Source organism: Rhipicephalus microplus, chromosome 8, assembly GCF_043290135.1.
Source record: "Rhipicephalus microplus isolate Deutch F79 chromosome 8, USDA_Rmic, whole genome shotgun sequence".
Lineage (NCBI taxonomy): Eukaryota > Metazoa > Arthropoda > Arachnida > Ixodida > Ixodidae > Rhipicephalus > Rhipicephalus microplus.
In genome coordinates this window covers 68839593-68861703 of record NC_134707.1, presented here as the reverse complement: position 1 = coordinate 68861703, position 22111 = coordinate 68839593, and the positions used below count along the sequence as shown (strand labels likewise).

The window sequence follows — 22111 nt, the reverse complement described above, 5'->3', positions numbered from 1 at the left end:
TCTCTGGAAATCAGCCGCTTTGGGGAACGTGCTTGTAACAGCAGCAAGGCAGTCGTCAAATTTCTCAGCATCGCAGTCAGTAGTCGCAAGAGGAATCCGGGAGAGGCAGTCTGTGTCAGTGTGACGACGGCCGCTCTTGTACGACACCGTCAAGTCGTATTCCTGAAGTCGCAGCGCCCAACGTGCGAGGCGGCCAGAGGGGTCACGCAAACCGACCAGCCAGCATAACGAATGGTGATCGGTAATTATCTTAAATGGCCTCCCGTAAAGATAACAACGAAACTTTTGTACAGCGAAAACAGCTGCCAGACATTCCTGTTCCGTAACTGTGTAATTGCGTTCTGATTTGCTCTGGCAACGGCTGGCATATGCCACGACATGCTCTGCGCCATTGTGACGTTGTTCAAGCACCGCGCCTACACCGATACCACTAGCGTCCGTGTGGACCTCAGTCGGGCAAGATGGATCGAAGTGACGCGACAGTGGTGCTGACGTTAGTACAAACTTAAGTTGTGAGAATGCGGCGTCACACTCTGGTGTCCAGTTGAAGGCTGCATCCTGTCGCAAGACGTTTGTCAGTGGATACACGATCTCCGCAAATCGTGGAACAAAACGACGAAAATATGAGCATAGGCCGACAAATGAGCGAAGTTCTTGGCGGACTGCGGTGATTTAAAAGAGCTCACTGCTTCTATCTTGCGAGGATCGGGTCTGACGCCATCCTTGTCAACCAAGTGCCCCAGCACGAGAGTTTGACGTTCGCCAAAGCGACATTTTTTAGAATTCAGAACCAGCCCGGCTTTTTCGATTCAGTCAAGAACAAGACTGAGACGGTTGTTATGTTCTTGAAACGTACGGCCAAAGATCACAACATCATCAAGGTAGCACATGAATATCTCCCATTTTAGACCTCGTAATACTGTGTCCATAAATCTTTCAAAGGTGGCTGGAGCATTACAAAGGCCAAAAGGCATGACATTAGGTTCAAATAAGCCATCCGGAGTTATGAAAGCAGTCTTTTCTTTGTCGCCGGGTTCCATAGGTATTTGCCAATAACCTGACCGCAAATCAAGCGTTGAAAAATAGGAAGCGGCATGCAAGCAATATATGACGTCATCAATCCGTGGTAAGGGATATACATCTTTCTTCGTCACAGTATTTAGACGCCTGTAATCTACGCAGAATCTCCAGGAACGATCCTTTTTCCTGACAAGAATTACCGGGGCTGCCCACGGGCTGGGCGACTGTTGCACGACCCCTTTGTTCAGCATGTCCTTTACTTGTTCGGCGATAACTTTGCGCTCAGAGGATGACACCCGGTAGGGCTTTTGGCGGATTGGGTGTGCAGAGCCAGTGTCTATTCTGTGACGAGCGCGGGACGAGGGTAACTGAAGGGGTGCATCTCTATTTTTGAAGTCGAAAGCAGCAACATGCCGGGATATGATAATAAATCTTCTAAATCACTTTGCGTTTTTAAATCCAAAATAAAGACTTTCTTGTTAGGCCCTTCTGTTTGATTGAATTGTAACTGTATTATCATGTCTTTTTTTGTTGTGGTATTCATATCCACATTTTTTTTTGACGATGACGATAACGATATTGACGATTTATTTCTTGTTTTTTAGTGTTCCTGCTTATTATTCTAATGGTTTTTTTGTTTTCTTTTGTTTTTTATTCATCTTTCTCTTTTTATGCTGTGTTTATTTGCTGACAATGTATTTCAGTGTTGCTTGATGATGATTACCTTTTTTTTCATCATGGGAGGTCCCGCCTGCGGTTCTTACCTTGGGACCTCCCAGTGAATCTGTACCCATGCACTTTTCCATGTTCACGCTTGATGAATAAAATTCAATTCAATTCAAAAAAAAAAGGACCTGCACCAGCGCTTGCCGTTCCGTCATACTGAGAGTCTTGCTGATCATAGCAAGCATTAGATCTTCATTATGGCGAATATCACAAGCAGAGGAAGAGGGGGGGGAGGTCCGTAGCTATTGCTGCTATCGACTTGCATGAGGCTTCATCAAAGAGAGCTATCTTCATCCCGCGAGGAAGCACAACCGGCGTGGCAGAATAGTTCAGCGCCCACAATGTTGCTACTCCTTTCGTCATGCCCACAACAGAACAAGGCCCAAGTATGTTCTTCTTAAAACAGTTTTTGCGCAGAGGCCCCACTACGAGGTCAACACAAGCATCATCAACCGCTGTGGAAGAGACTCGAACGGGTGTCAGGCACCAAGATGGTGCTATCACTTCATCAATCACACTAAGTGTGTTTCTGTCTTCGCCACGGTAGTCTTCTTCGGAAAGCGACGGTAGAAACAAATTGTTTAGTGATATTTCCCCACTACCACAGTCAACGGAAGCACCGCATTGCTCCAGGAAATCGATACCAAGAATGACATCGTGCGAACAACGAGGTAGAACCAGGAATTCCGATACAAATACTTTTCCAGCCAATGAAACACTGACAGCACATACACGACAAGGATTAAGCGACTCGCCGCCTACACCACGAAAGGTCATAGTATCGTCCCATGAAAACATAACTTTGCGACCTAAGCGGTTTCTGAAGGCGAGGCTCATCACAGACACAGTCAACCCAGTGTCAACTAACGCCATCGTCGGTATTCCATCAATCAACACATTCGTTTTGTTTTTGATCATAACAATAGGCAGAGGTATATCTTGAAAAGACCGTCCGGTGACCTCACCTCCATTGGCCGCGGATGCTAGTTTCCCGGCGGCGGAGAAGAACGACGCAGAGGAGACGGCGAGCGACAAGAACGGTTGGATGGTGGTGTAAAACTCCGCTCTGATGCTGGCGACTCACTGCGTCTGGTCTCGTGCAAAAAATGGTCCCTTGGAAACAAGTCGGTTGTCCCCAGGTCATATGAAGCACCGGGTCTTAGGGGCGAAGACATGGCTGGTGTCCTTCGTGATTGGCGGCGTTCTTGGCGGTATTACCGAGCAATATGCCCAGTGAAACCACAGTTGTAGCACACGGCAGGGTCACGGTTTATACTGTATTCATTGGAACGAATCCTGGGCCGCTGCTGTCGGCGAGGAAATTCGTTATCAGGCGAAGAACGGGTTTCTGCCATTCTCTGGAATCCACTGTATTCGCCGTAAGTCGCATCTTGGTAGTAGGGTCGGTACTGTCCTTGCCGCAGCGGGACGTAGTCCGGCTGAGAACCCTGAGTATAAGAATGTGGCTGTGCTCGTCGTGATCGCGCGTCATAGGCAGGGCTTCTATCGTATAGACGTGGCTAATACTGAGGTGTGGCATCAGAATCCTCAAAGCCCTCCGCCACTAGGTGCGAGGAGAATGAAGCAACGTTTCGCTCGAACTCTGGTGGCTGATAGGGAGGATGAGTGCTTGGGTGGTTTGCCACTTGCGCGTACAGGCCGAGTTCTTCACGTACGATCTGCTGGATTGTTGTTGCAAGATCAAGCGCCTGGTTGCTGTCTATGCTCGCGATGGTCGTCACATTGGGCAGCCTGCCGAACTTTGGCATGATGCGCCTCATCTTTAGTTGCTCAAAATTGCGGCAATGACGAATGACATCGGTGACAGATGTCAAGGTGTCTTTCGTTATGAGAATACTGTAAACATCCTGGGCGATTCCTTTTAGAATGTGCCCGACTTTGTCTTCCTCAGACATTCCGGAGTCAATGGTCCTACATAGCTTTATGACTTCCACAATGTAGGTCGTGCAAGTTTCACCTGGCATTCGAGCGCGTTTCATTAGCGTCTGTTCTGCTCTTTTCTTTATCGTTGTTGGGTCGCCGAAACGCTCTTTGATTTCAGAAACAAATCTGTCCCACGTCGTTAGTGTTTCTTCCTGATTCTCGTACCACAATAATGCAGTATCGGTCAGAAAGAACACAACAACCAAAAGTGAGAAGCGGCATCCCATTTGTTAGCGGCGCTCACCAGTTTGTAGTAAATGAGCCAAGCCTCGACGTCTTCATCTGGTCTGCCGGCAAAGGGACGAGCATCTCTCAGTTGTGGAGCCGAACTGGTCGGCGCAGAAGTCGAGAGGGGTCGGTGTTCATTTGCGTTGTGGGACATGTCCAGCCCAGATGGATTTGGTGGAAGTGCAGCAATGCGATGGCTCCGTCGAAGAACTTGCGGTTCACCTTCCGTCTTCGGGTGTCGATTACCCCGCACGTCCATCACAACTGTAACAGCGAGCTTTGATAAGATGGTTTTATTTACAGGAGGTGAACGATGGTCGTTTGCGGCAGCACACTGCGATCGTGCCAAGACTCTTCGTCTTCCTCTGCTTCTCTTCTCTACCCTTTTCTAGTCTGTTACAATATTATTATTAATAATAATAACGTAATATAATATTGTTATTAGCAAAATTAGAAGTCTAATGTTTTCTTTCGTTAACCAAGATATTATCAGCAATGTCACAAAGGGGTGGTTTAAAATATAAAACTTAGAAAATCTCCTGGTGTACGTGACTTACATCCATGTCTAATTACACGCTTCTAGCACTTCGTCTGCATCATGATTTGGCCACGGCGACCACTGTTCGATCCTGCAATCTATCAGTCAGAAGTTGACCACCACGTTCTCTATATCATGGACGTTCACCTATAGGCATCAATCTAGCACTCGATCTTTTTGTAGCGGTCTAATGAATGGATATTGGTAGCTGTTCTGGGCACTTGGATTCAATACCCAACCTTCAGAGACAGTGTCTAGCCAAACAGCATGAACAGAGCATAACGTTATCAAACTAGCATTAAGACATACTCCTATATTCCATGAGGATATAACCAAGAAAATTTGGCACCTGAAGAGAGATGCCCCACCGCAGTGGTCTAGTGGCTAAGGTACTCGGCTGCTGATCCGCAGGTCGCGGGATTAAATCCCGGCTGCGGCGGCTGCGTTTGCAATGGAGGCGGAATGTTTGTAGGCCCATGTGCTCAGATTTGGCCGCACGTTAAAGAACACCAGGTGGTCGAAATTTCCAAAGCCCTCCATTACGGCGTCTCTCATAATCATATGGTGATTTTGGGACGTTAAACCGCACATATCAATCAATGAATCTCAAGAGAGAAAAGTGTAGCATTAAGAAAGTGGATAATGAAACAGTTTTAAAGCCCTTGCTCCATTCGCCTTTTAAGGGTTCAAATGAAAGTGACTAGTTGGTGCTAGTTACACATGAGATATCTTTCCATATGGTGTGTTGTGTCCAAATTCTCAAAACTTACTGCGAAAGGTCCTACCCGGTTAAACCAAGTTTTCACGAGGACAGTGAGACAAAAATCAAGAAATGACACATTGCAGGCATTGTAGAAGATTAGTGCAAATGGAAAATGCGATTTCTTTTGTTTTCAAAATGCCAAAGTTTTGGTGTTTGATCAGACTCAATGTCTAATTTGTCAACCCTCATCTTACTTTTATATGAATTCTATCAACACAAGTGACACAAGAAACGTTATGCTACACATCACCTTCAAGAGTGAACGTGAAAGTGGCAGTTTTGTGTCCATCCTAATGCTAGCCTGTCATGTTGTATTTTGTTGAATATTTAGGAATCCTTTCACCGTGAAGATGTAATGTTGCCGCAAGCGCAATGTCAATATGTGAATTTAATCTAAAAATCATAAACTTGTATAAACTGTACATGTGTTATTTATTTTAAGGGACTCTAAATTACAAAGTTCACGTTCTATAACTGCGCGTTTTGTCTAGTTAATGACGACAGAGGCACAGTTCATACTTTGATGCAGGCTGGGAGGAAGCCTGGCTACTTAACAATAAAAGATTGCCTCCGAACTGATCCGTGCCATATGGCGAAAGCGTTCCAAGCAAGCTAGGTGAAAATGGCGGGGTGCTGACGGCCCAATATTTGAGAAGAGTATTGTCTTGGGCAGAACTACTAGAAATGTGAAAGGTTCTAGCTCTCCCGATCAGCTAGTGCATGCGCTGCACGTGTTACAAAGCTTGTTCTGTTGATTTTCGTAGAACTGAGGAATTGGTGGACTCTTGTTCGTAAAAGCATAACTTCTTTTGCAATTAACAATTTGTTGAACCTTTACACTCTTCCTCATTGCATTATGGCAATGCGATTTGCGAATTTGTAAAATTTGGTTGCAACACTTATGGTCACCTGAAGACTACCCCCGTGCAAGTCATAATTTTTAAAAGCGAAGTTGTTCGAAGTTTTAGTAAATTGTGGTGGCTATCGGAACCACAAATGTCACAAAAAATGCGAATATCCGAACGCGTCCTATAGAGAAAGTATTACAATGTATGTGCCACAGGAATTGGCTAGATTTAACAACTTATCACGGGGGCACTAAAATTGAGGAAGAGAATATTTAGCTCAAAACATGTCCACCAAGCGACGGGTGCAAGACCAACTGCGTTTAATATGCATGTGTAGGTAACACATTCATCAAGTTTTGACAAAGCAGTAAGTAAATGTTATTAAAAGGTCAACACGGGCACTGTACCTTGACGATTAACATTCACAGTGTAAGTCATGACAATGAATAAGAAACCACGTACGTTCTTCAGGTATTGTTGCAAGACCCGGAGGTCGCTTCAGTATCCACACGCCTCCCCTTTCTCCCGGGTGCAGGTAAAGTGGATCTTTAGCTTGGGAAAAAAAAGCAAGATAGTCCCGAAATAAATATAACAAGAAGAAAAAATATTTCAAAAAGTTTCTTTTTTTTCACCAAGATGGTATCTCAGCATTTCTTAGCGATACGAATATTTTGTATATTTTATATTTGATCACAGCCTTTTTTCTACTTGCTTTGTGTGGTTCATTGTGCCGGCTTAAGAATGAAAAGTTTGTGTGCCTAATATGCGAAATATTTTGATAACAGATTACGTGACAGAAGGCACGTGGTGGGATACGTGTTCATTAGGTCCTACCCACATTTTTACTCTTAGATATGAAGAGAACCGAACCGCGTTACTTTATATTGCAGTCTAATGTGTCGTTACTGCTATCCCTGCGTATGCATATGGTCAGTAAATTTAACAATGTCTTCTAAGAAACGGTGATTAGCAGCAATCAAACTTTTCTGACAGTTTCAAGCCACCTTTACCACAAAAGAGTGGCTACAATGAATCGGTTCATGCATTCATATTGTTGCGACCGACTTAGCGGAGAGAATGTGAAAGAAGTCTATGTATTGAAATGTACAGCTGTCATTATCTTTAACACGAACGCATCGCCATGTGTCCTGCAGCAGTTTAATTGATGCCTGCGAAAATTGCGTTTGGTTTCTGTTGCCAAGATGCTAACCATACATGCCGACATACTATCCAAGCCTACCGAGGTATTATCTCGGCAAAAGCGCTCAGCACTTCACGGTTGGCATCAATCAAACTAGCCGCGGCCATGCATCGAAGTGTTTGTGTTAAAGGTGCTGACGGCTGTACATCATAAACGTATAGGAACTATATGCGTTTTAGGGTAGTTAAATGTTACTGTCCTATCGGGCTGCTGTAGGGCTCGTTGTTTTGTTTTTTCAGGAGGTTTCATTTATGGAAGTCTGTCCCGAATAGAGTTAGAATGACATGGTTACATTTTAAATGCGAAGCATTTTTTTGCGTACAACACACACACACACACACACACACACACGACGAAGACGAAGATGAAGAAAGAGAAGAGGCTTGACGCACACAGGCGCCGCTGTTTTGCTACAAAAGTTCAGCTATTCTCTCTTCCGGCTCTCTACGTTTATTCAGTGGCTGCTTTGGAACACCTTGGGATTCCGTTCGACGCAGACTCGAGGCTCTTTCAGTAGCCATTCGGCCGCAATCACCAGTCGTTTTTTAGGCCGCCGGATGCCGGTTGCCAGGTCCAACATGCCTGGCACATACCCGCTCGGGTATGTCTGAGCCCTAGGCCATTTCTGTACAGTCTCCGATGGTAGGCCGTCACCCTGGTCCGGGGAATTCATTTTGATTAGATAGTTTGGCGTTTTCGCCGGACGGAGACAGGGCGATGCTCGATGTAGATTCGCAGAATGCGCCAGTTACTTCCATTCCGGCAATCCATGACATTCCTTGCATTCAGTTGCCTGCTGCAGCGGGTGTGGCGCAAAATGCAAGGCTGCCTGCCGTAAGTGGTCAAATGACGCAAGCTTCTGTCCACCACGTGATCGTACGTAAGAAACAGATCCACGATATTTTATTCAACGCCTCATGTAAGGTAACTAATACCCATAGGTTACAGATCATTGGTTTGCTCAAACAAATTGTTTAGAAGTGTGCTGATATCCGAGCACTTGCAGAAAACCAAGGCGGCCGAATGGACAAACTTGGTCACCAGTTGGCCCTGCCAAGACATTCGGCCTCTCTCGGTGCGGAACTCTCGGCTCCTCAGGCTGCCCAAACGGCCATGACTTATGCAGCGGCAGCCGCGCGGAGCACGGCGCGTCCTACCGCGGTCCCGCTCATTTGGCCGGGGAATTGTTCTCACCCTGTGCTACCATCGCACTGGTCGGAAATCGCTGACCAACTCACAACGCACACCACCAGGCGAAAGCATGAACATAATATTGTCACGTCCCTCACGACAAACTTGATACAATGGGCTCGTTGAGTCGACTAGCCAAGCAGCGGCTCAGAGTGATCGTCTTTGTTCTCTTTCACTCTTCCATCTCACCCAAGCAAACCATGTGGCAATACCCCCCCCCCCTTTGAAATCATCGACTCGATGCTCGTAAATAAAAAAATGAAGGCATACACACGCAGATATAGAGAACCAAAAGAGGAAGAGTGCCAGTACTCGCAGCGCAAATGAGGAAGTTTTGTCAACGCTTGCGCTAAGCGCAAAAAGAAAAGGCATAAAAACACAGGAGAACGCAAACAGCAGCAGCAACGCAAAGTCACGGCATGTCGTAGCACGTGAAACCACATGGGCTACTGTGTGAAGTAGGGCTACAGCGGAATGACATGCACGGTTTCGGGGCCGAAGCTGTCGACAATAAGACGCTGCGCCGTCCGGAAATACCTTGTAGGTAACATCTGTGACTCGTCTAAGAACCTTGTACGGTCCAAAATAACGGCTTAGGAGTTTTTCAGATAAGCCTGGTCGCTGGACAGGAATCCACACCCACACTAGGTCCCCAGAGTGGTAGGTGACATTTCGATGGCGGAGGTTGTAACGTCATGCGTCTGCATCTTGTTGGTGACTGGTGTTTATGCGAGCTAGCTGACGAGCTTCTTCGACGTATTGAGTGTATTGCTCAGCGTCTTGAACAATTTCATTGCTTTGGTTGCACGGAAGCATAGCATCGAGCATGGTTCGCACGTTGCGTCCGTAAACAAGTAGGAAAGGCGGAAATCGCGTTGTTTCTTGCGTTGCCGTATTGTAAGCAAACGTGATGTATAGAAAAATCTTGTCCCAGGTTTTGTGTTGTACGTCCACGTACATTGACAGCATGTCCGTTATGGTCTTGTTAAGCCTCTCTGTGAGTCCATTGGATTGCGGGTGATAAGCCGTTGTTTTTCGATGACTTGTACAGCTCAGTTTAAAAAATGTCCTCCATCATTCGTGCTGTAAACGACGTCCCTCGGTCCGTTATCACCCATGACGGGGCACCATGCCGTAGGACAATTTGGTGCATGAATAACTGCGCGACTTCAGAGGCCGTGCCACGGGGTACCGCTTTTGTTTCAGCATAACGAGTAAGATAATCTGTCGCAACTAAAATTCATTTGTTCCCAGAGGACGACAAAGGGAAGGGTCCGAGAAGGTCCATTCCCACGAGGTCAAACGGTGTCCGTGGTGGTGCGATCGGTTGGAGCAGGCCCGCGGGTCTCACAGGCAGAGTCTTGTGGCGCTGGCACCCACGGCAGCCTTTTACATATCAATGTACAATAGTTGATAGTCGTGGCCAGTAATACTGTTGGCGTACTCTGGTGAGAGTTCGCGAATAGCCCAAATGTCCTGACGTGGGCTCGTCGTGGCACGCAAGGAGGATCTCATCACGCATGTCGGTAGGAACAACTTGTAGGAAGGCTTCGTCGCTACCACGGGCGTTTTTCTTGTAAAGAATGCCTCTCCTTTGACAAAAAGAGGACAGTTTGCGAGCAATGTGTTGAGGAACCTGAGAGTTGCGGCCTTCCAGGGAATCAATGACTGGGCGTAATTCGTCGTCTGCCCACTGCTTTAACATAAATCCGGAGTCGCTAACTGCTCCGAGAAAAGCATCTTCATCTTCGGAGCCCCTGACAGCGTTCCCTACAGGCGCTCGAGAAAGCCCGTCGGCGTCTTCGTGTTTGCGCCCTGACCTGTTAACAATCGTGATATCGAACTCCTGCAAATGCAAACTCAACCGTGTGAGACGGCCAGATGGATCTCTGAGATTTGCCAGCCAGCAGAGCGTGTGGTGGTCAGTCACCGCTTTGAAGAGATGACTGTAGAGGTAAGGCTGAAATTTGGTCGTCGCCCAGACGACTGCGAGGCATTCTTTTTCTGGAGTAGAATAGTTGGTCTCGGCTCGAGAAGGAGTACGACTGGCGTAAGCTATCACATGCTCAACGCCACCACGTCGTTGTACAAGGACAGCGCCAAGTCCGACGTTGCTGGCATCTGTATGAATTTCTGTAGCAGCACACTCATCAAAATGGGCAAGAACAGTGGCTGCTTGCATTCTCTGTCGTAACTCTGTGAACGCTGTATCTTGTTCTGCGCCCCAAAGAAAGGGCACGTCATCTCGGGTGAGTCACGTAAGAGCTTCGGCTATCTTCGAGAAGTTGGCGATAAATCGGCGATAATACGCGCACAAGCCGAAGAAACGGCGTACTGCGCTTTTATCTGATGGAACATTGAAGGCGGCGACAGCAGCAGTTTTGTCTGGATCAGGTCGCACTCCATCCGCACTAATGACATGTCCCAGAAACTTCAGCCCCTCATAGCCGAAATGGCATTTTTGAGGTTTCAGCGTGAGTTCAGCTGTGCGAATGGCTTCCAGAACCTTTCTCAGACGCTTCAGATGTTCTTCTAAGCTCTCGGAAAAGATGACCACATCATCGAGGTAGACAAGGCAGTTTTGCCACTTCAAGCCAGCAAGAACTGTGTCCATCATCCTCTGAAAAGTGGCTGGTGCAGAACAGAGGCCGAAGGAAAGAACCCGTAATTCGTAAAGTCCGTCTGGAGTCACAAACGCGGTTTTTCTCGGTCTCGTTCATCCACTTCAATTCGCCAATAGCCACTCTTTAGATCGATGGACGAAAAATACTTCCCGCGTCGTAACCTGTCGAGGGAGTCGTCAACCCGTGGAAGCGGGTAGACGTCCTTTTTTTGTGACGCTATTAAGCTTCCTGTAGTCAATACAGAATCGTAGCGTTCCGTCTTTTTTTTTCTTTACTAGAACGACTGGCGAGGACCAGGCGCTGCTGTATGGTTGAATAATCCCGTCATCGAGCATCCCTTTTACTTGTGTCTGAATAGCCTCGCGTCCTTTGGCAGAAACGCGATAAGGCTGCTGCCGGATGGGGCGGACGTCATCGTCGGTAATAATTAGATGCTTTGTGAGGTGTGTTGAACGGACATTAGAAGAAGAGGCGAAGCAAGATCGAAACTCCCTTAAAAAGGTCATGAAGTGCAGCCTTTCTCTCGTCTGACAGCGTCAAATTAATGTCGATGCGGTCTAGAAATTCCTCATTCTCATGCGTTTTCTCGGACGCGAAGCACTCCGTGACGTCGGCAACAGGGTCTCCATAAGCTAGGGTGGTTCCGCGGAAAAGATGCCGGTGCTCGTAATTGAAGTTCGTAACTAGCATCAATGACTGTCCGTCACGGACGCGCACAACATTTCGGGCGGCGCATACACCTTGGAGCAGCAGAAGTTATAGGTTGCTTTCAGCCACCACGTCGCTGGCTTGGAAGTCTCCACAAGTGACTTCGATGGGAACAGTTGCTCGAGGTGGTAGCGTCACACTGTCGTCAGCAACACGCAGCGCAGGTCTACGGCAGTTATCAGCGTCTCGATCTGTTGCGCCTTGAGTCGAGAAGGTCACGATGCGCTCACGGAGATTTATGATGACACCGTACTCCCCAAGGAAGTCCATGCCGATAATCAGCTGACGTGAACAGTCGCGAAGAACGAGGCAGCTGAGCACAAACGTTGACGCATGAATTTTCACTCTTGCGGTATAGCGACCCAGCGGTGTTACAACGTGTTCTCCAGCTGTTCGAAGTCGCGTTCTATTCCACGGCGTGATCACTTTCTTCAGATCTTTCGCTAGCCTCCCGCTGATAATCGAATAGTCTGCACCAGTGTCTACCAATGCACTGACCTGAAGACCATCAATCAGCACAGGTATGTCGAGTGACACGCGGTCACTAGGTTCAGATGTGGATGTCGGTGTTTCTACGGTACTGCGATTATTCTCTGACGAAATGCCTTCAGCGTTGCGTGCAAGCTTTGATGGGAGATCTTCCGCACTTTGAGTTCCAGCGACCTTGCCCCCGAAGGCCGCTGCCTTCAGTTTTCCCGACGAGGGCTCGGGGAGCGTTCCCGTGCCGTCATCCCGAAACCTGGCCCAGTGGCTGCGGGTCTCCTCGGAGATGGTGACCACGATTGCCGTCGTGTAAAGGGTGCACGCTGTTGCGCGAGATACTCTTCGATATCCCTTGGCCTTTGACCAACTCGGGGACGAGGGGAATTCAGAGAAAATCCGCGCAATCCAAGTTGTCGGTATGGGCATTCGCAGTAAATGTGACCAGCCTCACCGCAATGATAGCAGAGGGGTCATCTGTCTAGCGTACGCCAAAGATCAGAATTGCGCGTCGGTGCACGGTGACTATCGATGTCGAAATCAGCGTGCGCTGAGTGAATCGCGACTGACGGCATCATTGTCTGGATCGGGACGTATGGAATTGTCTGGATAGGGACGTGCGGCACTGTCTGGATCGGGACGTGCGGCACTGGATGAGTCGGGACTCCTTGACCAGAAAGAGGAGTGGCAGATCACAAGGCTTCCACGTGCGTACGACGGCGACTGCCAGTAGACACAGGCCGTTTCCGGATCGACCGACGTGGGCGGAAAACGATGGGCATGCAGCACCTGCTGAACCTCGTCACGGATGACAGTGGTGATAGAACGAACATCGATTTGCCTTGTCCCGTACATCTTTTCCATTTCTTCCCGGACGACAGATCGGATGATCTTGTGAATCTATTCTGGACTCTTGCTCCCAGGGGTGGCGAAAATTTCGGGAGTGGAGGCAGCATTCACCTGACGGTCAAACAGGGCAAACCGTTGGTGCAGTACTTGCTCCATTGTTGCCGCTTCAGTAAGGAACTCAGCAACACCTTTGGGGGGACTACGCACCAAACCAGCAAAAAGTTGTTTCTTCATACTACGCATGAGGTGGGGCAACTTTTTTTCTTCTGCCATAGCAGGATCCGCTCGCTTAAAAAGCCGTGTCATGTCCTCGACATACATCGAGACGGTCTCGTTGGGCATCTGGATGCGTGATTGTTGTGCACGCTCCGCCCGTTCGCGGCGGTCGGGACTCCTGTAGGTCTCCAGGAGGCGACGCTGGAACTCGTGCCAAGATGTCAGAACATCCTCCCTGTTCAAAAATCACGTCTTGGCACTGTCATTTAGGCAAGAGTACACGTTCCGGAGCTTCGCGGCATCATCCCAGTAATTGGTCGCTCCGACACGTTCGAACTCACTCAGCTAGTCGTCAACATCTTCATGCTGCTCTCCGTGAAACGGACTAGGCATGAGCGGGTTCTGGACGGTGCAGTATATCGGCGTGGAAGGTGTCGGAGCTTGCACGGGATCTTGTGTCGAAGTCATAGTCGTTGCGTCAGTGGTTGGTGTCTCAGGTGGTAGGCCTCGTTGGTGGCGGTTACTCTGCGAACAGGAGTGTCCACGGGTGCAGGGCTAGGGTTGCAGCTGCTGGGCGGGGTCTTGTGCATCGGGTGGATCGTGAGACGTTGTACCCAGCAACTCCACCAGTCTTGTCACGTTACTCACGACAAACTTGATACAATGTGATCGTTGAGTCGACTAGCCAAGCAGCGGCTCAGAGAGATCGTCTTTGTCCTCTTTCACTCTTCGATCTCACCCAAGCAAACCATGTGGCATTATGTTTCTAACACCACTCATTCCGTCTATCAATCCTGCCATTGAGGTCACGAAGATTATTAGGTCAAATATTGACCCTATTAAGGAAAATATTGGCGAACTTACTATCCGAAAGACACGTCATGGATTAACAATATTAAAAAAACGACCATAACGCTATTACTAGGTTAAGGAATGCACTTGAAAAGAACGCAATCACAAGCATGACTTTATCACTCTGCTTGCCCTAAAAGCGAAACCCTCGCGTCAAACTCACGGGTGTAGACTCCGATACTTCAGCCGCCAACATCGACTCACAGCTAAACATGTGGAATCCAAACCTACATTTAGACCCGACCACATGCCGAGTGGCGGTATCGTACAAGGAGCGATCGGTCAACTTCCCACGTGTGCTCGAAGTGGATTCTTCCACCTGTCGCTCACTGCTTGCTCAGGATTGAGTTCTTCTCAATTGGACTGCATGTAGCGGGAAAGAGGACTTTCATGTGCCGTTGTGCACATATTGTGCGACATACAGCCATACAAGAAAATCTTGTCCGGTCGCTAACGAACCTGACAAAGTGCTGTGTACGAAGTGCACGTGTACATATCTTGGCGAAGCTTACACTCTAAGAGTGAACGACCCAGGAATTGTTTGCAATGAACGCCAAAAGGTTGCAAGACCTGTATCTCATTCAACTGAACACGAAATTTGTCCTATACTACGAGAACGTGTCGCCCGCATGAGGGCCAAGACAGACTATGGATAGTCTTGGAGGCGTGTACATCAAAGAACGACGCAGCGGCCTCTATAACGTGCAGTGTCATTCATGGTTTCCTGCAGTAGTGCCCGAATCCTTTTCAACTCATTTATATGGACCACATGGAGGTCGCTGCTTTTGCCGCTATTCTTCTAATTATGGCATATTCATACAAAAAATACACCATATGACACACACTTACAAGTAACTACGCATCCCACAACATTACAAGATATTTCTTTCCTCAAGATATTTGCTGGTTGCGCGGGTCACACTGCGAGACATGAAAAAAAAAGCTTCTTACAGCTTTTCGCAATTTCGTTTCAGGGAAGGCATCGTGCTTGTTATTTAAAATTGATCAGAACTAGCGTGACTCACCGCAATAAGTTAAAATTCTTACAGGCTAATCTTGACCATACACGTGATGCCACAAAATTATTGATTCAATACATGACGCAACAACATTTCAATTTCGCCTTCGTGTGTGACCCGCACATCCGCGCAAGCACTGTTCAAGGCATACCACACACCATAACAAAGTTCCACGCACATAACTATCCTCGCGTCATGCTATTCCTAATACACGTAACAGCTTTGCTTGTTGCAGTAAAGTGTTTCTGAAAGCCTTGACCAAACATTATTACTGATAGCTCTGTATGCACCGCCACAAACACCTATTCTTCCAGCTCTAAATGAGTTGCAATGTGTATTTTCATTAATCACACAATGTATAAAAAAGGAAGGTGGAAAAATAAATCAGCGCCATCTCCCCCTTTCCATTGCAGGAATCTCTCAGACACAGAATCCTTGAACTTGGTAGGTATAGATTGACATCGAACTGACCAACTTTTCATTTCTGAAACGGTAATTTGGTGTGAGTTGATATGGTTTTGTTTTCTAAAAGTGCACGAGGAATAAAATTTTACTGTGTCAAACTACAAACAAACAAAGTAAGAGACTCTTAATGCTCTTCGGTGCTTGCTCCTTTCTTATTGTGCAAGCGGGAAAGCTAGTGAAGCTAAAATGGGCTAACGTGCATACTAGACATGTTTCTCATAATTGCAATGTGTATGTACTATGCAGTGTGTTTCAAGAAGTGTGTCCATTATTCTTTAAAAATCACAGAAAGGAGGTATCTACGTGCTACTTGCAGCGTTGCCTTTCCTGGCAGAAGGCATCTTCAGATGAATACAAACAATAATTACAGCAGTAAGTTTTAAAAATATCACAATTAACTTTTTACCCTGTGGTGATAGCCGGTTGAGTAGAATTGGTGAATTCAAGCTTCAATTCAAGTTCTAAATCTGCCTCATAAACGTCGATAATAACCACATCTAAAATTTTGGATGTCAAAAAATCTGCAGCCTTTGGGTTTTTAGATTTCCTGCTAGAATTTCAGGTCCAAAACAGCATTATTTGGGCCCCCGCTTCTGCCACATCTTATATCTTTCATGTTGGAATCATTGTTTTTTCCAGTCACTTTTGCAATACATTTAGGACCGTAGCCGAGCTTTAAAGGCATCTTTGTTTCAATACGGAGGTGTGATGGCATAAAGCATGTTAAAATCTGAAGGAGCCATTGTCAAGCGGACGTTAACCAAGTTTGACTGCAACCGAGCCTGAAAAGCAGCTTTGTTGTTTTGCGATAGTAAAGCATAATATAAATTTGAAGAAGCCACTTTGAGGTTGACAACTGTAATCTTAGAGAGGTTAGACCATAACGGACTTCGAAAGGTAGCTTTGCTGCAATATACACGTGATAAGATCAAGCATACTGAAATTCTGAAGGGGTCACTTTCAATTGGGTGTTGACTGTATTTTCGTTAGGAAGTTCAAATAGTTTGAATAGTAAAATTTCAGTAGAAATTGAATAGAATAGCAAACGCTATTCAAAATGTATTCGAAATTTTGAATGTTTGCACATTGCGCACTTCTACTTGTTAGTTAGTTGCATTCTGCAGTTAAACCAAAACAATATGAGCCATTAATGGTTCATAACCATAAAACTTCGGTGCGGCGATGGCGTAGTGGTTAGAGCATCCGCCTCGCATGCAAGAGGTCCGTGGTTCAAATCCTGGTGCCGCGCAGTTCCCAACCGGATTAAAAAAAATCCGCGTGTTGATGGAACTGCATTAAGAGGCCTGGGGAGCGGCCTCACCGGTAACCACAACCGGGAACGCACTCCCTCACCAGAGAAGGATTGGCCACTCTGGTGCAGTATCTGGCCACTACGTCCCACATGTATACGTAAATAACTCACGGCCCTCAGTCCTCAGCAGCTGCGAAGCAAATGACCACGGCGGCGGTCAGATCTGCAACGCAGCAGAGGGTGCTAAGAATCTCTGGATTCGGACCGGCCGCCATTGGAACCTGAACTTGGCAACGTTTAACGCTAGAACCTTATCTAGTGAGGAAAGTCTAGCTGTATTATTCGAGGAGCTAGAGGGTGTAAATGGTATATGAAAGGGCTCAGTGAGGTTGGGAGGACAGATGAGGCCTATACAGTGCTACAGGATGGGCACGTTCTTTGCTATCGGGGCTTTGCAGACAGAAGAGAACTGGGAGTGGGGTTCCTAATTTACAGAAACATAGCTGACAACATAGAGGAAATCTATAGCAACAATGAAAGGGTGGTAGGTATCGTAATTAAACTGAATAAAAGATAAAAAATGAAGGTAGTACAGGCTTACGCGCCTACATCCAGCCATGACGACGCTTCAGTTGAAAGCTTCTATGAAGACGTAGAATCGGCAATGAGTAAGATAAAAGCGCAATATACTATAGTAATGGGCGACTTTAATGCAAAGATAGGAAAGAAGCAGGCTGGAGACCCGGCAGTAGGAGCTTATCACATCGGTACTAGAAACGCCAGAGGAGAGCTACCAGTAGAATTCGCCGAACGGAATAACTTACAGATTTTGAATAACTTTTACCGAAAATGAGAAAACCGCAAGTGGACATGGAGGAGCCCTAATGGAGAAAATAAGAACGAAATAGTCTTTAGGATGAGTGCACCCCCAGGCATCGTGCAGAATGTGGAAGTGGTTGGCAAGGTACGTTGCAGTGACCATGGAATGGTACGGTCTCGAATTCACATAGACTTCAAGAAGGAACGAGAGAAACTGATACGCAAGAAGCCAATCAATGAGCTAGCACTGAGAAGGAAAGTACAGGAATTCAGAGTGTCGCTGCAGAACAGGTACTCGGCTCTTAGTGAGGAAACCAACGTTAGCGTAGATACAATGAATGATAATCTGACGAGTATCATTAAGGAGTGTGCAGTGTAAGTTGGAGGCAGGGTAGTTAGACAGGACACTGGCAAGCTTTCCCAGGAAACGAAGAACCTAATTAGGAAGCGTCAAATCATGAAAATGTCAAGTACAACAGACAAAATAGAACTGGCAGAGCTTTCGAAGTTGATTAATAGACGTAAGGTATGCCATGTAAGAAGGTATAACATCGAGAGAATTGAACATTCTCTGAAAAACGGAGGAAGCGTCATAGCAGTGAAGAGGAAACTTGGGATAGGCAAAAGTCGGATGTATGTACTAAGGAACAAAGAGGGCATACAAAGAGGACCTTAATATTATGAGAACTAGCAGTAACCCAGATTACACCCCTCCAGTAATGATAGAAGAACTCAGAAAAGCTTTGGAGAGCATGCAAAGAGGCAAAGCTGCTGGTGAGGGTCAGGTAACATGAGATCTGCTGAAAGATGGAGGACAGATTGTGTTAGAAAAACTAGCCACCCTGTTTACGAGGTGACTCCTGACGGAAAGAGTACCAGAGTCTTGGAAGAACGCTAACATCATCTTAATACATAAGAAAGTAGATGACAAGGACTTGAAAGAATTACAGGCTGATCAGCTTGCTCTCAGTAGTATACAAGCTATTTACAAAGGTAATTGCTAACAAAGTAAAGAAAACATTAGAATTCAATCAACCAAAAGAACAAGCAGGATTTCGAACAGGCTACTCAACAATTGACCACATTCATACTATCAATCAGGTAATAGAGAAATGCTCAGAGTATAACCAACCACTATTTATAGCCTTCATAGATTAAGAGAAGGCGTTTGATTCAGTAGAAATATCAGCCGTCATGCAGACACTGCGCAATCAGGGCGTAGATGAAGTATATATAAACATTCTCGAAGAAATCTACAGGGGATCAACTGCTACCACAGTGCTTCATAAAGAAAGCAACATAATAACAATCAAGAAGGTTGTAAGGCAGGGGGACACAATCTCCCCAATGCTATTTACCGCGTGCTTACAGGAGGTTTTCAGAAGCCTAGAATGGGAACACTTAGGAATAAGAGTTAATGGAGAATACCTTAGTAACCTGCGGTTTGCCGATCACGTTGCATTGCTGAGTAACTCAGGAGACGATTTGCAACTCATGATTACGGAGTTAGACAAGGAGAGCAGAAAGGTGGGTCTTAAAATTAATCTGCAGAAAACGAAAGTAATGTACATCAACCTCGGAAAGGAGCAGTGCTTCTAGATAGGTAATAGTGCACGTGAAGTTGTAAAAGACTATGTCTACTTAGGGCAGGTAATAACCGCAGAGCCGAACCACGAGATTGAAGTAACTAGAAGAATAAGAATGGGGTGGAGCACATTCGGCAAGCACTCTCAATTTATGACAGGAAGATTGCAACTATCCCTCAAGAGGAAGGTATATAACAGCTGTATCGTGCCGGTACTTAGCTACGGAGCAGAAACGTGGAGACTTACAAAGAGGGTTCAGCTTAAATTGAGGACGACGCAGCGAGCAATGGAAAGAAAAATGGTAGGTGTAACCTTAAGAGACAAGAAGAGAGCAGAGTGGATTAGGGAACAAACGGGGGTTAAGGATATCATAGCTGAAATAAAGAAGAGCAAGTGGACATGGGCCGGGCATGTAGCACGTAGACAGGATAACCGCTGGTCATTAAGGGTAACTAACTGGATTCCCAGAGAAGGGAAGCGGGTTAGGGGGAGACAGAAGGTTAGATGGGCAGATGAGATTAAGAAGTTTGCGGGTATAAATTGGCAGCAGCAAGCGCAGGACCGGGTTGACTGGCGGAGCATGGGAGAGGCCTTTGTCCTGCAGTGGACGTAGTCAGGCTGATGATGATGATGATGATGATGACTGTCATCTTAACCGGAGATTTAAATTCTAAGCGTAGAATGTGGAGGCTAGCTATAGGGGATGTTCGCGGCTCTGAAGTAGTCCAAATCGTGACGGCGAATGACTTAGTCATATTGAACATCCCCAACTTCCCTCCAACTTTCACAAATCCGTATGCAGATTCATGGATAGATTTAACCATGGTTTCGCATGACCTCACCCGCGATGCTTACCCTTGGAACGTTCTCCAAATTTCTACCCTCATGGACCATAACTACATTGAATTATCGTTCTCGCACGCGCATACCAGCAGTGCTAAACGATAAACTAATCTAGGAAGAGCGAAAATTTTTAACAAATTAAAAAACGAAACTTGGTTCACAAAGATACTCGGCTGCAACATTGGGTCACCTGAAGCCTTAAACATGGTTCTAGACAAGTTTTATGCCATATACTCCGCTTTAAGCCAACGTTACTCACGATGCGTAACATCGCGTAGTAAATTAGGTAATGGTTAATGGACACCAGGATTGACTATTGAACGTTAGCGTGTTCGGGCTATGAGACGATGATATCAGCGAACAGCTGACCCCCTCCTTCGAGATATGTATCGCAAATTGTACGTTGATGTATACTCCACCTACAAGGATAAAATCAGGAAAGTAAAAACATCGTTTGATAAAGACATTTGTGACTTTCTATGAAATGTTTATATGGTGATGTTTTTAAAACAGCATTTCAAAAACACCAAGTAACTTTTATTTCTCCTCTACATTTACCTAACGGCACTCGCACAACTTCTGTAATTGAGTCCGCCCGGCTCCTACTCGATGCATTGGTAGTAGGGGACAGCTTTTCTGAAGACAACATGCACCACACTATCATGCGCAACATTGCGGCTAGTCCTTACCCGTGGCATACTTCTGTCCCTCCTTTTACAATAAGTGAGATAGAGGGTGCGATGAAACAGGGCAATTCACACTCTGCTCCCGTACACGACGGATTAACCTGCCCGTTCATTAAAGGATTATTTGAATACCATCCTCAATTTTTCTATTTTATATTTATTACCACCTTAAGAATCGGACACTTCCCAAAAGCTTGGAGAAGAGGGGAAGTAATATTCAAACCAAAGCCAGGACGTCCGCTCAATTCGCTTAATGCATATAGACCAATGGAAATGAACTCTGTATTGAGTTAAGTATTAGAAAGACTTTTAAATGCTCGTCTGTATTATTTCCTGCACAATAATAATCTTCTTCACAATAATCAATACGGTTTTACGCACAATAAATGTGCTACCTTAGCACTCTACACACTGCAAAGAATTTTGGCGTACAAGGTATTTAACTTCCTACCATACTCGTATCTCTTGATTGATTTTGTAGGAGCATTCGATAGCATTTGGCATCCTGCTGTCTTAAACTTTTTACGCAAGCACAGGTGCCCACAAAACTTGTACTGTCTACTCAAATGCATTTTATCGAACCGCACTGTAACTTTTTCAACCAACGTCGTACAAGAGACAGTTCGTACAATTGGCAGCCCGCAAGGATCCTCTATCAGTCCGTTACTGTGGAACATAGTAATACAAAGCTTACTCAATCTTCCCGTGCCACCCGTCGTACACATACAGGCGTACGCGGACGATACCATCATTGGTACCACAAATACGTCAAGACTCCGGCAACAAGCGAGGGCTGAGCATGTCCTGGCTTTAGTATCCGGGTGGGCGCGAGAACAAAAAGTTACGGTAAGCGCTGCGAAGTCCTTCTTCGTGTTCTTTAATAACGGAAACATGGGTACATCAAAACGCCGCCCGTCTATTCGCATGAATGGCATTTTTTCAAACAGAAAAAAAGAAATTAAGACTCTTGGCGTGTTATTTGACCCCTCTTTACACTTTGATGCCCACATTGACTACATTAAAGAAAAAGCTGAATTGCCCACGTCCCTTCTCCTCGAATTTGTTAAATCACACCGTTCACTAAACAGTACACTCATTAGACGACTCTACTGTCAAGTGATATTGCCCTCTCTCACAAATGCTTCTCCCGTATGGTGGCCTATGTTCTCATCAAAATTCATTAGGGAGCGAGTTTATCAGTTCAGCGAACAGTCTTAATTTCTTTAACAGGTGCATTTTACACCACACGTACG

General features: G+C 46.1%; 1 protein-coding gene across 1 annotated transcript in view; it reads right to left on the bottom strand.

Moving 5' to 3' along the window:
- Positions 1-22111, bottom strand: part of LOC142768586 (uncharacterized) — a 75207-nt gene that overhangs the window by 31044 nt on the left and 22052 nt on the right. Inside the window, exon 3 of the mRNA XM_075870583.1 lies at positions 6530-6619. Coding sequence (XP_075726698.1) covers positions 6530-6619 — 90 coding nt within the window. The remainder of the gene's footprint in view (positions 1-6529; positions 6620-22111) is intronic.